Source organism: Drosophila mojavensis, unplaced genomic scaffold (assembly GCF_018153725.1).
Source record: "Drosophila mojavensis isolate 15081-1352.22 unplaced genomic scaffold, ASM1815372v1 contig_108, whole genome shotgun sequence".
NCBI lineage: Eukaryota > Metazoa > Arthropoda > Insecta > Diptera > Drosophilidae > Drosophila > Drosophila mojavensis.
This window is the reverse complement of record NW_025318636.1, coordinates 2,242,025-2,262,337: the sequence shown is the minus strand read 5'-3', so window position 1 is coordinate 2,262,337 and position 20,313 is coordinate 2,242,025. Positions and strand designations below refer to the sequence as shown.

Sequence of the window (20,313 nt, the reverse complement as noted above, 5' to 3'; positions counted from 1 at the left end):
CATAAGCTTCCGGTAAATTTTTAGGTTTGCTAACTGTTGACATCCTCGGTAGGTCACCGTTTAGTCCCCTTATGAAAACATCTAAAGCTCTATATCTATATGATTGTATTAATGCGGACAATACTACGACTCATTGTTCGCTTGCCTTTAAGGCAGTGAAACATCGGCATTTCCAATCACTTTTCCTCGTATATGTAAAATTATCGAGCGATATAGAGGTCTTTCCTTGATAATAGAATAATCTTCAAGTATGGACTCGATCCTGTTTACCCACGAGGCTTATTGTGAAGGGTTTCCCTCGAATGTGGGCAACACTTTAACACAGTCCGGCAATGACGAAATTTCATTTAATTCAAGCTCCGAACGTGGACGGGCCAGTGAGGTTTGTTCCTCTATGAGAGACTGATTAGTATCCTCCTTTTCCAAACGATCCACTTTCCAATTCAATTGCTTCAAATCTTCCTTAAGACTTGAAAATTGATCGGCTAACACAGTTGTTGCCGCGCTCAGCCCTTGCAACGTTCCGAACTAAATTATTTCAATGTCGGAAAACTTACTATTCAATTCGATGCCTACTATGTTATCGATCTAATTTTTTATATTAAATCAGCTTTTCATTGTTTCCAAGCTGCTGCTATTTACCGTTTCCAGTGGAGATAAGAAAATATTAATAATCGTCTCGTAGAATTGCTTCCTGTGGAGATAAATATATTAGTAATGCTCTCACATGGTCGTTGTTGGGCTCAGCAATCATCGCTTCATTGTAATTAAGAGCGGCAGTTCATAGAATATGTTATCATGTAAGAGAATTTGTAACGGAGATCACGCTCTCCCTTTTGCGTTGTCTCTTTCACCCACGCACCGGCTCAGCTTAATCCGCCGGCTCGCGTACATTGTAGTTAGTATGCAATTAACTCTTGTTTAGAGCAGATGCAGTGTTAGATTGACTATTACAAACATAGTAGCGGACAGCACGACAGACTAGTCGCTTGCTCGCGTCTATCACATAAACTCTGTAAACTCTAATAATCGCTAATAAACTAATCACTAAGTAAATTCAATCGTTTAATAATTTAAAGCTATTCGAAAAATCTCGATAGCTCAACATTTGGTGACCCCGACGTGATATTTTCGTTTCTTTCTACATATTTGCATATATATATTGACAGCATCACATACATACATACACCCGTGAATATAAGCAGTGTATATAGCGATTAGTTGCGTGCCGTTACTTTGCCAATTCGCCAGACACTCTTTCGTTCGGTCTGCAATACACTGGCGCCCGTAAAAGTAGTACACATGCGAAAACTTCTGCAAATGACAATCTAATAAAGAATCAGCTAATTTCTGAACTATGTCTATGGTTAGTGACTGCGTGTTCTATAGCTTCAATCTATAAGTGATTAAGTTTGCATAAGCACAGTGTAATTACATGCTTGCCGTTATTCTTCGTTGACATTGCACTTTTTCGCCACGGCTGCGATACGAGCGCGTCCATAATAATCGTACCGGTGTGCAACAATTCATACGTGTATATTATTTGAGTACCATAATATAATTCTTTGCCAGTTTATTAAAGTTGCAAGTACTCTGCTCGACAAATACGACTTATTCCAAGTTTGTGTCTGCGCTATATATACATTTACTTACTCTTGCAATCGCGCTCGCACCAACGACTTTGAGCTCTATCGTGTTGCTCTTGCTGTACTCGTCATGGCGAATTTAGATGCTAGTGCAGTTGCTCCCGAAGATCGCGTGCGGTTTTATAAGCTCAAGGTACAGTCGGTGTTTGAACGCGTAAAAAAGCTACAATCCAAGGTCGATTCAGATGCTCTTGCCGATCACAGTGACAGCACTCTAAATGTTCTACTGGAGCATATCGACAAGCTAAGCCACTCCTTTAGCAAGGCCCATGAAAGTCTAGAGGAGCTCGACTTTACTGAGATGTCCAGCAATTTGCGCACTGACTTTGATGATTTAATAATGGTCATGCAGTCAACAATAATGTCCGAAGTGCAAAGTCGTACTGCTCAAGTGCATCATAGTTCCACGTTTAGTCGTCCAAGTGACCCTCCTCGCGCATCCGCTCCCAGATTGCAGGCTGCACCTGCGTTGCCGCCATTAAAGTTACCTACGTTCAGCGGTGGATATGCTAATTGGGCTGATTTCTACTCAATGTTTTCTACAATCATTGAAAGTCGGCCAGAAATCAGCAATATGGAAAGACTTCAGCACCTCCGGTCCTGCCTCGATGGCGCAGCGTTGGATACGGTTCGCTCTTTGGAAATTTCTAATGATAATTATACAATTGCCATAAATTTATTAAAGCAGAGATATGATAACCGACGTTTAATCTTCCAGGCCCACATCGTAAAGATCTTAGGTCTCAAAAGAGTAGAAAACGGAACCATAATCAAGCTGCGTGAGCTATCTGACAGCTTCAATGTCCATATGCGTGCGCTCAGTAGTCTGGGCACAACAGAGCAGATAGCCAGTGCCATGATTGCTCAGATACTGCTACAGAAGCTTGATGAGGCCTCACAAGCTAAATGGGAAGAGAAATTGGACAACTCAGAGACGGCTCTTCAGATACCCAGATATGAAGAAGTCTCCTCATTTCTTGAGCTTCGTTGCCGTACTTTGGAATCGATGAAATTTGCTCTTACAAACTATTCGTCAAGTAAGCCGATGAATTCTTGCAGTAAGGTTGCTACCAGTAGATCAGCATTTCTCGTAACCGGCCACAGTACTCACAGTTGCAATTTTTGTAATGATCTTGAGCACACAATCTACAAATGCCCAAGATTCGCAAACTTGTCTCCTAGTCTTCGCCTGAATGAGGTCCGAAAGGCTGGCTTATGTTTGAATTGTCTCAAGGGAGGTCATCAGTCGCGACAATGTGGCTCGCGCAGTTGTCGGGTCTGTGGAGTCAAGCATCATACGCTTCTTCATCTCGGCCACTCCAGCACATCGCAGGCAGCAATTCCGCCCCATCAACAATCTTCAACATCAAGAGTACAGACCATCCCTCAGCCCTCAGCACCAGCCACTACTCTCTTATCCAAGGATCAGCACAGCGATGTTGTGCTCCTGGCTACCGCAGTGGTTCTGGCAAGGAATCGGTTTGGCGAGCTTGTTCCTTGTCGTGCGCTTTTAGATTCAGGCTCTCAACTACATCTCATTACAGCCAGATTTGCGAATCTCCTGCAACTTAAGAGAACAAAATCGGTGGCATCTGTATGCGGCGTAGGCAACTCCAATGTTGCCATGGATGGCAGCAGCATTTGCCTCACTCTTCAAGCTCATGCATCTGAATATACAACTAGCATAACGGCTATGGTAGCTACAAATATAACTGGCAGGCAGCCCAGTTCTAATGTGAATACGAGCAATTGGAGCATACCGCAAAATATAGTGCTAGCAGATCCAGCTTTCCATAGGCCGCAACGAGTAGATCTGCTTATCGGAGCTAGCCTGTTTTATGATTTGCTCTGTGTGGGACAAATCAAGTTGATGCCTGGACTTCCATTGTTACAGAAGACTCGTCTTGGTTGGGTTGTATCAGGTGGCGAGGCTCGCAACCACAACTCCGTGCTAATAGCTTCAAAGACGCCTTTGGATCCGATTACAGACTCCTGTGCTGATATCAAGTTGGACAGTCTCGTTCGTCGCTTTTGGGAAGTTGAGCGCTGCAGCGATTCCATTGTAAGGTTCAGCAAGGAAGACTCAGACTGCGAAGCGCATTTTGCGAGGCATTACAATCGATTGGCTAGTGGCCAATATACAGTACGCCTGCCTGTTAAGCTTAGTTGCGAGCTTCTTGGAGATTCTTATGAGCAAGCGCGACATCGGTTTCTCAATTTGGAGAAGAAATTGAGTCGTTTGCCGCATATAAAGTCTCAATACTCAGCATTTCTGAAAGAGTATCTTGAACTTGGTCACATGTCACGCGTTCCTCTAAATTCATTCCATCTATGCAGATATTTTCTTCCTCATCACTGCGTTCTGAAGGATGATAGCACAACTACCAAGCTTCGCGTCGTCTTTGATGGATCTGCATCTACAACAACTGGGCATTCGTTGAATGACATTCTAATGTCAGGTCCCGTCATTCAGCCAAAATTAGTCGACATATTATTGCGCTTCCGATCTTATCCAGTTGCACTCACCGGCGATATTTGCAAAATGTATCGTTGCGTGAAAGTACCTGAGCCGGACAGCTATCTACAATGCATTTTATGGAGGAATTCGCCAGATGATGAGTTGGAAGTTTTCAGGCTTGATACGGTAACATATGGAACAAAACCAGCGTCATTTTTGTCTGTGCGCGCCATGCATCAGCTTGCCGTAGATGAAAGGAACGCATTCCCAGTCGGGTCCGACGTACTGCTTCGCGATTTCTATGTTGATGATTTGATTAGTGGAGGAAATTCAGTCGAAGAAGCAAGACTTGTTATGCAAGAGACAGCTGGAATCTTGGCATGTGGGAAGTTTAAATTGAGGAAGTGGTGTTCAAGCCATCCCATGGTACTGGACGGCGTAACAGACTGCGACAAGGAATCGCTCATTAGGTTCAATGATGGCAGCGACATTACAAAGACACTTGGCCTTGCATGGGATCCGGCATCTGATCAACTTCTTTTCTCATATCTAGCTCTGAATTCAGCCTCTAAGCCCTCCAGGCGCTCTGTTCTCTCGTCTATTGCTAGGTTTTATGATCCCCTCGGCCTGGTCGGCCCAGTAATAACGAAAGCTAAAATCTTCTTGCAACAACTCTGGAGGCATAAACTTGATTGGGATGAGAGTCTCCCGTCTGCATGTCACACTGCATGGCTAGACATTTGCAGCAACTTTGGCAATGGTCTTAGTAGTGCATTTCCCAGGCTATCATTAATACCAGGATCGAAGGTTGAGGTCCATGGATTCTGCGATGCCAGCATCGAGGCATACGGAGCTTGCATTTATATTGTATCCAGAGGTCAGCATACCATCAGCAGGTTGCTTTGCTCTAAGTCTCGAGTTGCGCCTCTAAAAACGCTCACGGTTCCCAAGCTGGAACTATGCGGGGCAGAGTTGCTTGCGCGTCTAATGAATGAAGTGGCTCGCTTAGGCATTTTCGCAGGCGAGTTTCATTGTTGGTCTGACTCTACTGTTGCGCTTTCTTGGATCAATGACGAGCCCGGACGATTTAACGTTTTTGTTTCAAATCGCATCGCCACGATACAAGATCTCACATCAGCAATGGAATGGCACTATATACCTACAACACTGAATCCCGCGGATATATTATCTCGGGGGTGCATTGCCCTCGGATTTAAATGCATCATTACATTGGTTCAACGGTCCAGGTTTCCTCTGTAAGCCCAGATCTCAGTGGCCAGTCTCAGCACTTCCAGAAAGAACTTCAATTGAGCGTCGAAGAACTGTGCTTCTTGTAAAGGACGCAGTCCATGATGTCTCTATGGACTGCAAGTTTGTGAATTCTTTCGGCCGCTTGCAGCGTACGTTTGCATACGTATCAAAGTTTATTAAAAAAAGTCATGGTCCAGGAATAACCCTAGCAGACATCCGGAACGGCACTCATATACTGTTAAGAATGATTCAACGAACACATCTCTCAGACGACATAAATGCTCTTCGAAATAAAGGAATGGTTCCGTCATCCAGCAGTCTAGCCTCGCTGTCACCGTTCCTTGATGAGATTGGGCTGCTACGTGTCGATGGTCGTCTCAAAAACTCAACTTTAAATTTCGATAGTCGCCATCCAATTATTTTGCCCAAAGTTCATCCAGTAACTAGAGCCATCATAATGCATTTCCATCAGCGAAACTTGCACGCTGGTCCCCGAGCAGTGCTAGCGTTGGTTCGTTCCCAATATTGGCCAATTGGAGGTAGAAAAACTGTAGCCAGTGTAATTCAGAGATGCGTAATTTGCTTTCGTGCAAGGCCCCGACTCGTTGAACACATAATGGCAGATCTACCCAAGGATCGAGTCGACGGCTATCGGGTCTTTGGAGTGACTGGAGTCGACTTTTGCGGACCCTTCTTTTACAAGCCTGAGTCACGAAACAAGGCGCCTGTGAAATGCTACGTTTGTGTGTTTATTTGTTTTGCTACGAAGGCTATTTGGTTGGAGTTAGTCAAGGATTTAACTACCGCGGCATTTTTGCATGCACTTCAACGTTTCATATGCACCAGAGGAAAGCCAAGTCAAATCTGGTCGGATAACGCCACAAACTTTCTTGGTGCCCGCAATCAGCTTCAGGAGTTGAAGCGTCTATTTCTGTCAGACACCCACCAGAAGGCTGTGAAGGATTTCTGTTTGGCAGACTCAATCGAATGGCATTTCATCCCTCCACGATCACCTCACTTTGGTGGCTTGTGGGAGGCTGCAGTGAAGACAGCGAAGCATCATTTTTACCGATGTGTTGGGTCCTCCGTCCTAACTTACGATGAGCTTCGCACACTGGTTTGCAACATCGCTGCTGTCGTTAATTCACGCCCTTTAGTTTCGATTTCAGAGCACCCATCAGACATAGACGTGTTGACTCCTGCGCATTTCATCAACGGTGGCCCTCCTTCGTCCTTCAGTGAGCCAAACCTGACAGGGCTCAATTTTAATCGTTTGGATGCTTGGCAGCGCGTAAGCTATCTCCAGCAGGTGTTCTGGACTCGTTGGCGGGACGAATATCTCAACTTGTTACAACAGCGAGCGAAATGGAGAACTTCCAAACCTGGCTTGGCTGTTGGCAACATAGTTCTTGTGAAGGATGAGAATCTACCTTCACTTAAGTGGCCACTAGCCAGAATAATCGAACTTATCCCTGGAAGTGATGGCGTTGCACGGGTAGCCCTACTAAAAACAGAAGCTGGCGAGATAAGAAGAGCTACAAATAAGCTGTGCTTGCTGCCCCTTAAGGATTCTGTTGAAGACTAAGTCTTCAACGGGGGGAGGATGTTGGGCTCAGCAATCATCGCTTCATTGTAATTAAGAGCGGCAGTTCATAGAATATGTTATCATGTAAGAGAATTTGTAACGGAGATCACGCTCTCCCTTTTGCGTTGTCTCTTTCACCCACGCACCGGCTCAGCTTAATCCGCCGGCTCGCGTACATTGTAGTTAGTATGCAATTAACTCTTGTTTAGAGCAGATGCAGTGTTAGATTGACTATTACAAACATAGTAGCGGACAGCACGACAGACTAGTCGCTTGCTCGCGTCTATCACATAAACTCTGTAAACTCTAATAATCGCTAATAAACTAATCACTAAGTAAATTCAATCGTTTAATAATTTAAAGCTATTCGAAAAATCTCGATAGCTCAACAGTCGTAAAACCTTTTTTAAATAGTTGACGTGAATATTATTTCTTTTATATTATTTCATTGAATTACTAATTGTATTGAATTACGTGTGTGTATTACCACGTGTGTTATTGCGTTGTCTGTTATAGAATTACTGAATTACTAGTTGTATTATCTTTTGTTACCGAACCGGCAAACAGTTTTTATTATTTTATATGGCTTGGGAAGCCCTCAGGATCCTTTTTGGTGTAAGACCTACTTAGGTGAGGGTGGTTCCACAATCATCTGGTCTCTCTCTTGCTTTCGTTTCATTTATTTATTTATTTTACTTTTTTCTTTTATATATTGTTGCCAGACTTATTCTCTTCCGAAAGGGAAGCCCAAAGTATTCCTCTTTGGTTCTAAGACCTACTAGGGTAAGGGTTATTCCACGATCGAATAGAAGGTCTCTGCAATTCATGTTTTTATTTTTGCATATTTATGCTTTGCTTGTTGATTAGAGATTTCCAGACAACCGCCTTTTAATTTTGTTATATAGTTAGTGCTTTAAACTTAACTTTGACCACTAGGTTTCTTTTAATTTATACGGAAACCCATCATTCAACACAGGTGGAAATTGTGATTTGATTTGAACCTCGATACGAGAATCAATCTCGTACCACCATTATGCCTGCAAATTTCTTGTATTTTCGTTTTAAGACTCGTAGCAACATTTGCCATATCGGCGTAATCCATATGTTTTGTGGACATACAATCTTAATGAAACTTTCAAAACGTGATCATATGGCTAAAATGTGTGTACATTCCAAAGCACAAGTCTCTAGTACTTGAAATGCGTTTTTTACAAAATGATGGCGTCAATGGGTCAGGGTATAAAAACTGATAAGAAATGAATTTTGCATAGCATATTAGAAAGCTTACCTATTCTTCATTTGTAGTATTAATTCTACACAAAGCTCAGTACATTTAAATCATTTACATTTAAAAAGTATCGAAGCGAATTTTGTTATAAATTCGCTTGCATTTTAGCTAAATTTAATATTTGAAAATAGCCAGATTTGTAGCTAATAGCTGTTTGAAAATTTTTGTAGCAATCGGCATTAAAAAGTAGCCAGATCTAGCTACAAAATAGCTGATTCGGCAACACTGCCTAGGAGACAGATTTTTCGGTGTTGAAAAACTTTGTACTACATGTCTAGTCTATGTGTTCTCTGGTCAGTGGTAGGAAGTACTACTTCCTCAATACAATGTTGTTCGTCCAAGTCATTGTATTGAGCGACAAAGAATAAATAAGTTTTGAGGCCGAGTATATGAATTGCTACGGTGAGTATATGAGTTGCGTCGCAGCACTAACCAGAGAACACGTAGACCGGACACGCAGTGTAAAGCGTTTTGCACACTTTTTGTCGAGCATAATCTCCCAGACCACTTCGTATTCGGCTCTTCTACTTACTTTTTTCGGGCTACGAAAATATCCGAAAGTACAATCATTTCGCTTCATGCGCTCGACCGAGATGGTCAAATGTTGAATAAAAGATGCCTCTATGCTCAATTTTTGTTCTTGCTCTCTCGCTCTCTCTGCTCCCTCAAATATGTATATGTAAATTAAATATTCGAAAGCGGTTTTTGGATTTAAAAAACATTTATTCTCTTTCGGAGTTGGATTAGAACTAACTTAAGAATAATTATACAAGTACTATTTATATGAAAGCTGCCGCTGCTGATATTGGCGTCGCTGCCGCCGTGGTCACTGCTGTTGCTGCTGATAGGTGTCTTGTGACACGATGGCTCTCACGGTGGTGCTGACTCGGCGCTCGTGGCGGAAATGCACACGTTGACCAGAATGTGTTTTGGCCAAGTGCATTGATAGTATTTGAACGAATACACTTCACTATGATGGTGTTTAGTTTCGTATTGATCTTTATTCTTCTGAGCCTGGGTTTATATACCCAGACTCATGCATAATTTCAACCCTTAAATCTAGTGCGTCTATTGCTGAGTGTGTAAGGCTCAGCATTGGTCTATTGCATGTTCTTATCTTATCGCAGAGTTTGTAAGGCTCCGCGTGGTTCTATTATCTATTCTTATCCTATCGCTGAGGTTGTAAGGCTCCGCGTTGGCTTATTAGCTATTCTTATGCTATCGCTGAGTTTGTAATGCTCAGCGCTCGCCTCTTACGTATTCTAATCGCTAAGGGTCAGGGTCATAATGTATGCCCAGTTTGACAGTTCACACTTGAGACATATGTTATTTATTTTATGCTAGCTGTCGAGTGCATAGCGCGTACGTTCCCCTACTTATCATATTTCCATGTTCATGCATGTTCATGAACATTCTGCGGGGGGCCAGAGAAGGTTATAGCTAACAATTGCTGTCTCTGGTTTCTCTTCTTGATTAGATACACGATAAATAGCGATATTATAATTATTACTAGTCCCAACGAAATATGTCCATTCATTGTGTGGAAGACAAGATCTTCAATATGTACCTTTTGCCGGTGCAGGTCTTCTATGCTTTGTTGAACTCGTTGTAGCTCTACTGAGTTATTTACGACAATGTGTTGAAGTGGTGTTGAATCCCATGTGACGTTCTGGTCGATTATTTTGAGGAAGAGTGGCGAGTACCTTGCAGTATTTGTAGATACTAGATCCTGCGGAGTAATAATGTTAATTTTACCTATTCTGGCTGAGCATCCAGCATATAGCTCGATTATGCCTTGGTTTGGTAGCTGGACTATCTCCTCGTAGTTTCCGCATATAATGTGGGCAGACTTCTCCTTAAATACTTTAAAGAGCCATCGGTTTTTTCCATTGAGTTTCTTGACGAACGTGTCTCCCTCGTATTCCATCATCTTGCATGGCTGCTTGGTGCTTGGTTTTATTGGAGATATTTCACAACTTTCGTCGTCTGCCTCTTCCCACGCCCAACTTCCTTCGCACAGGTATGTGATCTCGTCTTCATGCTGGCAATGACTTACTTCCATTTCAGTCATTGAGTGGTATGCGTTTATCTCAGTATTGAAGATAAGGAATTTAGTTTTAGTTTTCGGGATAACTTTTCTTCCTTTCAATACGAGTGGTATTGGTATTGCTTCGAAGAGAGTAGCATGCTGGTTTATGTATATTGGTAGCCTTGCGTCTATGATTAGCATGTTGTCCTTAAATATTGCTTGCGCTTTCATTAGTTTGTATACTAACTGAAGTCTTTTCGGAGAGTTTTCGCCAGGAAGAAGTTGGTTCCTCTGCAGTTTCTGTTGGATCTTGTTGAGTTCAGCTAACATCTTATTTGGTTCGACTAGGGACGGGTGCACTTTTCCTTGGTTAATATCTGTCACCAGGGAAATTACTGCTGACTGGAGATCCTTGGTTTCCTCAATCCAGCTTCTCACTTGGTTGATCAACATAAAGAACTTTATGGACTCTTTGTAGACGAAAAAGTTATCCTTCATAGTGTTTGCCATTTTATTTATCTCCATTGTAACCTTTTCGAAGTTTTTATTTACCTCCTCTGTAGTGGTTTGTACAAGGTTTGATGTTGCATTTATGATGGATGTTTGGTTGCTGACATAATCACTTAGCCGCTTTTCGTTTTTGATTATTGTCTGCATGTTTTCTTCCAGTCTGTTTGCAGTGCCAATATCGAAAAACATTATGAACCGTTTCGATCTGTTGGCCGTTTGGGTGATAATTTTATTTTTTTCTCTAATGTTTTTAATTTTTAACATTATTGTACTGCTCACTGTTGTGCAGTATTCGTTGAAATCGCCCAATTTTTCGCAAATGATGTTTGTTTTGCTCATGAGTTCATCTGCTTGTTTTAGCACTTCGAAATAAGCTTGCATGTCGTAGTAGAACAGCATCTGCCAGCTTGAAGAGACGACTTCCACTTTTCCAAGTTTATCCATTAGCATTGCCGTTTGTGGATCCATATCTTGAACTTTGATTTTGGTGGTTATGTTTGTAGCAGGTATGATTGCAGCACTTGCTACTTGCAATACCATTAGCAGACTTAAGATTGTCGCTTTTCCGGCAGGTAACTTTGCTGACCGTGTTTTTCTTCGGTCTTTTGTAGAGTCGTCTTGTTTATCCTTTTCATTAGTGGGTAATAAACAGATCTTGTTTACTGATCTTTTGACTTCACCCATGTTTGTTTTTATTGTGACTACTCGAACTTTATCATCTTGTCCTTTAGTAGTTTTTGTAATTTTTCCCATGGGCCATCTAGCGGGATGCGTGTTTTCTTGTTTTAATAGAACAAGTTGGCCTTCTGTGAGGTTTGCATTTGCTTGTCGCCATTTGGTTCGCTGTTGCAACGACGCCAGGTATTCCTCTTTCCATTTCCTCCAGAATTCTGCTCTGATTCGTTGCATGTGTCTCCATCTATCTAGAGATCCAATTTTTCTATGCTCGTCAAAGTGTTCTGGAGCTCCAATCAGTGGTCGTCCAACAATAAAATGACCGGGTGTCAATATGTCGTCTCCCTCTGTGTCATTATTTAAGGCAACCAGGGGTCGTGAGTTTAGTACTGCTTCAATTTGGCATAGCAGTGTCGAAAACTCCTCAAACGTGAAGCTGTTATCGCCGATGACTCGCTTAAGGTGGTGTTTTACTGATTTTATTCCGGCTTCCCATATTCCTCCCATGTGGGGGCTTGCCGGCGGGATGAAGTGCCATTTGATGCCTTCTCGTTCCAGCACTGGTGCGATACTGCTATTTCCTTTTATAGCTGCGACCAGTTCCTTGTCCAATATTCTAGCGGCACCTACGAAATTAGTGCCGTTGTCCGAATACAAGTTCTCGCTTTTGCCTCGTCTTGCAAAAAATCGATGTAGAGCTTCTAAGAACTTATCTGATGATAAGTCACTGACCGCTTCCAGATGTAGAGCCTTTGTGGCCATGCATACAAATAGGCATATGTACCCTTTGTATGACTTTTGGCCTCTTCCTTTGGAACATCTAATTTGGAAAGGTCCAGCGTAATCAATACCAGTGTTTTGGAACGGGTAATCGCCTGTTACTCGATAAACTGGTAAGTTTCCCATTAACTGACTGGCCATTTCTTGTTTGTACCTGATGCAGGTAACGCATTCGCGTAAGTATTTCTTAAGCGTGTTCCGTAAGCCGACAATCCAGAATTCTCTTTGAATGAGGTTTCTCATTAGCTTCAGTCCGCCATGTAAGGTTTCCTTATGTGCGTTGTTTATGATTAGCCAAGAAAGATGTGATTTTCCAACTATAATTGGGTGTTTCACATTATATGGTACCAACGCACTTTGGAGACGGCCTCCCACACGTAAGACTCCATTAGCATCCAGAAACGGGTTGAGCGCTTGTAATTTACTTTTAGCTTCCAAAGGTTTTCCTGCTTTGAGTAAGTTTATTTCATGTCCAAAATCAAGTTGTTGTTGCAATTTTACAACGAGTGTTTTGGCCTGCTTTAGTTCTTCGACGGTTAGGTGCGTCGGCTGATGCTTCTTTCCCCTTGATTTAGCAATAAAGCGTAATATGTAGGCCATCACACTTGTTAACTTATTTATTGACGAGAACCTTGTTAATAGTGGACTCAGGTAGTTTTCCTTTGTTGTTATAGTTGCTACTATAACAGTTTCTGGCTCTTCAAATTGTGGCCACTGATGTGGTTGTTTTGTCAGCCACTCAGGCCCTTTCCACCATATGTCGCATGCTGCTAAGTGTTCCGGGGCGATTCCTCTTGAGGCAACATCTGCTGGGTTGTCTGCCGATTTCACGTATTTCCATTCGACGTGAGGCAGTTCCTTGTTTATTTCGTCTACTCTGGTTTTGACGAATCTGTCCTTGCTACGCTTGTTGTTTATCCAAGCTAGTGTAATTTGTGAATCACTCCATGCTATCGTTTTGATATTATTTCCTACTATTGCTTGAATTTTTGTTAATAGTTTGCATAGTATATGAGCTGCACATAGCTCTAGTTTGGGAATTGTCTTCTTGTTTTTTATTGGGTTCACTTTGCTTTTCGCAGCTAGCAAAGTGATTTTGTCTCCGACCTTTGTATACACCACCGCTGCATATGCTTTTTCTGATGCGTCACAAAATCCATGTAGCTCCGTTGAATCTGTGCTCGATTTTCCAGACCAGCGTGGTATATTGATCCTGGCTAGCTCTGGCAATGCCCTTGCATATTCTTGCCAATAATTGACGAGACTAGGCTCCAGTTGTTCGTCCCAAGTTAACGGTAGTTTCCACAGCTCTTGAATGAAGCATTTTCCTTGTAGCGTGACTGGTGTAAGCCATCCCAGTGGATCGAAGATTCTTGCCAATTGAGACAAAATTAGGCGTTTGGTAGTGCGCTCTAATTTTGGGCAATCGACAACAAATGTGAAGACATCTTTTTTGGGGTCCCATTGTAGTCCAAGGGTTTTGACTGACTCGTCTTTGTTTATAATAATTTTTTCAGTTGAGTCACCATCATCGATTCCAGCAATGATTCTGTCATCATTTGACACCCATTTTCTTAGATGCATGCCTGCCTTTTCCATGATACTCAAGAGTGCTGTTTGAGTGTTGATGCAGTCCTCTATCGAGTCGCCACCAGTAATGAGGTCGTCCATGTAGAAGTCTTCTTTTATTGTTCTCATTAGCTGATTGTTTCCTTGGCAGTGTTGGTTTGCTAATTCCTGAAGACAGCGAACAGCTAAGAAAGGTGCAGCCGATGTCCCGTATGTCACTGTAGTTAACTTGTACTCTTTTATTGGCATTTTTGGGTCATCTCTCCAGAGGATGATTGATATTCCTGATCAGCTTTGGCGACCTTAATCTGGCGGTACATTTTCTCGATGTCGGCTGTCATCACATACTTCCATTGTCGCCATTTGATTAAAATATCGAAGATATCCTTTTGTATTTTGGGCCCGACTAGCATCACATCATTTAGACTTAATCCATTAGTGGTTTTTGCTGAAGCGTCGAACACTACTCTTAACTTAGTAGTAAGGCTGTTTGGTCTGATTACAGCTTGATGTGGCATATAGTATTTGCCTTTGCCAATTGTGTCTACAGGTTCCATATGACCTAGCTTCAGGTATTGCTCCATGAAGTCCTTATATTCTGTGAATAATTGTGGGTGCTTTTTGAATTTTTTCTCCATTTGCATTAGTCTGGCCATAGCTTGCTTGCGCGAGTTTCCTAATTCGTGGTCTTTCTTGAGTGGTATGGACACCACTAGCCGGCCTTCCTCATCTCTTGTTGTTGTTTCCTGGAATTTTTTCTCGCAATCATTGTTTTCTTCCGAATCGCTTGAGTTACTTTCAAGCTCCCAGAAGCGTTCGAGGTCATCCAGGCGTATGGTCGTTGTTGCGCTGATCACCTTGTTGTTTGATGATCTAGCTATGTTGCCAGAAACAATCCATCCAAGTTCAGTTTTCTGTCCCAGTGTTTCGTTGACTTTTTTAACGTTTCCCAACATTATTAAGGGAAGCAAATCAACACCGATGACAACATCGATTCTGCTGGGCTCGTTGAAGTGTGGGTCCGCTAGCTCGCAGCCCATCCAGTCTTTATTGACATCCATGTCAATTTTCTTGCTCGGTAGAGCTCTCTGTAGTTTTGGCATAACAAGTGCCTGCGTTGAAGTTACGAATTTGCTTGACATTCTAGGCTTGATTGTCAAGCAGACGCTGTTTTTCAGAATTTCAGTATTTTGCGAAATTCCTTGTACTTCCACGTCCCTCTTGATTCGGCGCAGTTTTAGCTGTTGTGCGGCTTCTTCCGATATCAACGTTCTTTGGGAGCCTCCATCGATGAGGGCCCTTAGCTGCTCGTATTTTCCGGACTTATTTTTGATCTGTATGAGCGCAGTTGCCAGCAACGTATCTTGTCCGTTGCTTTCTTTGAGACAGTTGCTGCTGAAGGTCTCGTTTTTATTCGCTTCCTCGTGAAGCAAATTGTTGTGTGGTTTGGTGCAATACTTGCATGCCAAATCCCTTTTGCAATCTTTTATACAATGAGCTCCTAGGCATTTAAAGCATAGAGCATTTTAACTGGCTCTGCTTTAAATCTTGAGCATCTTGTTATGTCGTGGCTATCCAGTTTGCAAAAACGGCATCTTTTGTAGCTCGTTTTCTTTGCTTCAGTAATCGTCTGGGCGGCCCTTTTTTGTACTGCGTCTATTGAATTGTATAGTTGATCAACAAACTCCAGTACATTTTGTAAGGATTGAATTTCTATAGCTCTCTTTACATGTTTCTCGTAAAGTTGTGGGACTTCAGTTGAGAACCTTCTTAGCAAAATTTGAGCGATTAGTACATCAGCATCGTTACCAATTTGGGCTACTTCTTTAACGATGTGAATATTCTCATTTGCTGTATCCAAGAATCGGCGGATCCTGCTTTCATCATCGTTTTCCAGCAGTTCCATGTCCACTAGCTGGTTAACGGCGTTTGCGAATATCTTGCGCTTATTTTCATAGCGCTTACATATAAGTTCCCACGCCGAATTGTAGCTAGCAGCTGATCCACTTAACAAATGGCTCACTACCATTTGGGCATCTCCCTTTGAGGCATGATTTCAGGTAGTTCAGCTTCCTTGTGTCGCTGATATCCTTCCTTTTGTGAACCATGTCGGAGAACAAGTTGAAGAACGTTGGCCACTCTTTGGGACTTCCATTAAATTGAGGAAGATCCGATTTTGGCATCTCTGGAACGTCTTCTTTCATACTGTGAAAGACACTTAACTTCCTGTTAAGTTTCTTCGACAATGTATGGACTTTAAGCTCCAATGCGTCTATGCCGTCGATTTCATGGGAAGGTATATCATATTTTACCTCCAAATCGGTAAGCGTAGACTGGACTTTATTCCAGAGGAACTCTAGTGTTTCTTTGCTATCTAGAGTTTCCTCCTGGTTGCTGAACTCTAGATTGGCATGCACCTCTTCAATGTGCCGCTTTAACACTAGAGCTCTTTTACCCACAAGTTCTACCATCACATCCGTTGCGCTCGCCTTCCTGGGTGAAAACACTGTTTCTTGATGAGTCGAGTGCATTTGCCAATTCATGCTGGTGGATGGTCTATCGGCGTCGATATCGGGGTCGGTAGTTTCGACCTTCATCAGGTTCTCTTTGTAGATCCTGATTTTTTCCATCAATCCATCGTTTATATTCTGGGTAAAATACGGATGATTGCTTGGGATACCGAGTTTTATTAGCGTCGAGTGATTGGCAGTGAATTCTTCTGCCAACTTGTTCACGACTGCTAACGCATCCTTTTCAGCTATGGCCTTTAAAATGGTGTCATACAAGTTTGATTGCTTCTTCAGCACTTCAATGGCCTTGTCTGACAGCATCTTGTTGCGGTTGTTGTAGTTTTTTGTATATTTTGTTGATTTGCTTTTTTGGCTTAACCCGTTGGAGGTATTTTTGTTTTGATCGCCTTGTTGATCTTGCTGTGCCTCGACTCACAGCGTGGATTGGTAAGCCAAAGAAGAAATCACTTTTCTTATTTAACAAAATAAGTTTTCACTTTAATATACACTTGTTACAACTTTCGATATTTAGTAGTCTTGTGGTACGGATCGAAGGACCATGAACGAATACACTTCACTATGATGGTGTTTAGTTTCGTATTGATCTTTATTCTTCTGAGCCTGGGTTTATATACCCAGACTCATGCATAATTTCAACCCTTAAATCTAGTGCGTCTATTGCTGAGTGTGTAAGGCTCAGCATTGGTCTATTGCATGTTCTTATCTTATCGCAGAGTTTGTAAGGCTCCGCGTGGTTCTATTATCTATTCTTATCCTATCGCTGAGGTTGTAAGGCTCCGCGTTGGCTTATTAGCTATTCTTATGCTATCGCTGAGTTTGTAATGCTCAGCGCTCGCCTCTTACGTATTCTAATCGCTAAGGGTCAGGGTCATAATGTATGCCCAGTTTGACAGTTCACACTTGAGACATATGTTATTTATTTTATGCTAGCTGTCGAGTGCATAGCGCGTACGTTCCCCTACTTATCATATTTCCATGTTCATGCATGTTCATGAACAGTATTATTGCTGACGATAGGCTCCCACGGTTGCGGTTGCATTGCTGTTGTATTTTGCTGACAAAGCGCACGTGTCAAAAGTGCATGCACTGGAGCCGTGATATAATTGGGCGGGGGAATGCCCTTTTGTAGGGTCTGCCGTTAACTTGTATGTATGTATGCATGTGAGCAGGAACAGTAACTCGCAAAAATTCAGATTTCGTCGCGCTAGACTCGCGTTTCTTCCCTTCTGTGTGAAGAGTATACCTAACTGTTCAAATCGTTTGCCATGCTCATGCGAAATGTTACAGGTAGCAAGGGAGAGTGTGTGCGTGCACGCTCGTCGCGAAAGCATTTTCATTATAAGCACCAACGCTTTCATACCCTTCCCATAAATAATAACGAAAACGCATGGCAAACGGCTTGAAGAGTTCGGAATACACTTCACGTAAGGGAAGAAACGGCAGTCTAACGCGAAGAAATTTCAATTTTCGTAAGCTGCTGCTTGTGCTCACATGCATACATACATATACACATTCGAGAGAGCAGAGAGCATCGAGAGAGAGGGAGAGCAAGGGAAACATTGATCGTAGAGGGATCTTTTGTTCAACATTTGACCATCTCGTTCGAGCGCATGAAGCGAAATGATTGTGCGTTCGTATATTTTCGTAGCTCGAACCTAAAAGTAAGAAGCCGAGCGAATCCAAAGCTGTCTGGGGTGTTAATTCCTCAGAAAAAACGTGCAAAAAGCTTTCTAATAGTTGTCTAGTCTATGTGTTCTCTGGTTTGAGGTTTGTGTGATTTCATTGATTCTATCTTGCAATACTCTATTGATGACTACTTGTTTATTATTATTTTCTAATTGCTCATTTATTTTTGCAATTAAAACCTCATGGTCACTGTGGTCCGGTGTAGCAGCCAGCCATTTCCATGCTGTTCCCAATGCATTAATTGCTCTTGCCACTCCTATGGAGGGTTTGAGTCTACGCAAGTCATTTCTGACGCTATTTAGTTCATAATTTAGCAGTGGGTACATCTGGTGTGAGGTGCTTATATTGTTAAGAGTTTCTTCAAAAGTTCCGAAGATTTTTTTATATTCTGAAATGTCAATTACGTGAATAATTTTGAAAGTTCCGTTCTGCATTGCCGAAGTTCCTGTCTTTATCGGAATTAACTGATAGTGTGAGTAGTCGAGGATTGTGGTTATACCCAGACATAGCGGTGCGAATATCCTGTAAGTTACGTTCGAATGTTATTTTTGTGGATAATTTTCCCTGAAGCTGTTCTAATGGTTGAATTCCTGTTTTCTGCTACAGTTTCTTTTTTGTATTTGAGTGTGAGTTTTGAACTAAGGCGCTTGTTTATTTTTACATAGACTATCTCCCCTGGTTCGTAAGTTTTGGTTTCCTGTCTCTCTTTATTGTGGTAATTTAAGTCATATTTTTGTTTGTCTAGTAGTTTGTTGGATATTATTTTCCTATTCTTTTCTGTTTTTTTGGGTTATCCTGAACTGTTGTGCCGAAAAATGTCTCTACTGGTTTTCTCATATCTTTATTGTCTTTTCTTAGGCAAGTCATTATTTCTGACAGGGTGGAGTGAAATCTCTCTATTTGTCCGTTACTTGTTGAGTTATAGGGAGGTGTAGTATAAACTTCGATACCTAGTTGGTCTTGCAGCAAAAACTTTATAGACGCTGAATTTAAAGCACGCTCATTGTCGATTACTACAGTTCTGGGCATACCGAATGCAATTAGGATTTCTCTTAATGGGATTTTTATATCCTCTGCAGCTCTTGAATTTAAAATCTTAACTTGAACGTATTTCGAGAATTTATCGATGCTAGTTAAAATAGTCTTATTTTCTGTTATATAAATATCTATATGAATGATTTCGCCTGGAAATTTGGGAATTGGTGTTGCTTGAATTGCGGGATGTGGAGGGTGTCTATCGTATTTTGACTCTCTGCATGTTAAGCATGATTTTGTAATTTCTTTAACTTTTTTGTGTAGTTGTGGGAAGAAAAATTTTTCTAGAATTTGGGCTTTATTTTCTGATGCATTTCTGTGTGCTCGTCTATGCTCTTGTGTTATAATTTTATACTGTTCATCGACGCTCGTAATGTCTTCTACCTTTTTTTTTAGTGTATCGTATTTATACTCATTCACGAAAGTGAATCAGTATATTGGTTTTGTGCAATGTCCGTCTTGCTGTCCGTCCGTCTGTCCGTCTGTCCGTCCGTCCGTCTGTCCGTCTGTCCGTATGAACGCAATCTATTTCGGCGCTATTGAAGCTAGAAATTTGAAATTTGGAACACATACTCGTGTATATCTCCGATTTATAAAGTGCTAAAATTTTCCCGATCCGCCCACTAGGGGCGTGGCAAATCGGAATATGCATTTTCCGATATACCAGAAATCATGTTTGTTGAAGAGCTAGAAAGCTGAAATTTGGTATGTAGGTCCGCGTTGACCACCCAAGATCACGAGCTATGGCGGATATATCTACGCCCATTGGGGGCGTGGCAAATCGGATAAAACTGTATCTCCTAAAGTTGTAAACCTAGAATGCTGAAATTTTGCACGTCAGCTAATGGTATGATTCTATAAAGTCTGAACATAAATTATAAGTCTGCGCCCATTGGGGGCGTGGCAAATCGGACCTGAAGATATAGTGATTTTTTAAATTCTCCTATATTTTGGACACTATTGATGGCAGACCTCAAATTTTGTATATATACTCGGACTGATCACCCAAGACCAAAAAGTTTTGTCGGATATATGTCCGCCCACAGGAGGCGTGGCAAACCGCAAAAGTTTATATCTCCTAAAGTATAATAGCTAGAAGCTTCAAATTTAGATAGTTGAGTTACTGGTAGCCTCCTCTATCGATTCCCCAAAAATAATTTTTACGCCTCTTTAGGGGCGTGGTATATCGAAAAATACCCTGTAATTTTCACATTTTTTGAGGGTAAGCATTCAAACTTTGCAGTTAGGGTACCGTTATCTCTTTCTAAAA

The 20,313-nt window shown here is 41.9% G+C and overlaps 3 protein-coding genes across 3 annotated transcripts in view; all 3 read left to right on the top strand.

Annotated features, from left to right (window-relative positions):
* The first annotated feature begins 1,716 nt into the window (after positions 1-1,716).
* LOC122757440 lies at positions 1,717-5,441 on the top strand. The gene is made up of 3 exons (XM_044009438.1): positions 1,717-2,274; positions 2,365-3,708; positions 5,352-5,441. Exons 1-3 carry the CDS (start codon positions 1,717-1,719, stop codon positions 5,439-5,441), a joined length of 1,992 nt encoding a protein of 663 aa, XP_043865373.1.
* Positions 5,442-5,971: 530 nt separating this feature from the next.
* Positions 5,972-6,940, top strand: LOC122757434. Its single transcript, XM_044009409.1, has one exon. It carries the CDS (start codon positions 5,972-5,974, stop codon positions 6,938-6,940), a length of 969 nt encoding a protein of 322 aa, XP_043865344.1.
* Positions 6,941-8,494: 1,554 nt separating this feature from the next.
* LOC116803962 overlaps positions 8,495-20,313 on the top strand; it is a 35,952-nt gene continuing 24,133 nt past the window's right edge. Inside the window, exon 1 of the mRNA XM_044008254.1 lies at positions 8,495-8,630. The gene's annotated coding sequence lies outside the window, so the exon portion shown is untranslated. The remainder of the gene's footprint in view (positions 8,631-20,313) is intronic.

Bases quoted from the DNA above. Each gene is read 5' to 3' on its own strand.
- LOC122757440 (XM_044009438.1), top strand. From the start codon at position 1,717: ATGGCGAATTTAGATGCTAGTGCAGTTGCTCCCGAAGATCGCGTGCGG. The intron at 2,275-2,364 runs GTTCGCTCTTTG...TTAATCTTCCAG, and splicing joins ATGGCGCAGCGTTGGATACG to GCCCACATCGTAAAGATCTT. The intron at 3,709-5,351 runs GTAAGGTTCAGC...TCAACGGTCCAG, and splicing joins AGCGCTGCAGCGATTCCATT to GTTTCCTCTGTAAGCCCAGA.
- LOC122757434 (XM_044009409.1), top strand. From the start codon at position 5,972: ATGGCAGATCTACCCAAGGATCGAGTCGACGGCTATCGGGTCTTTGGA.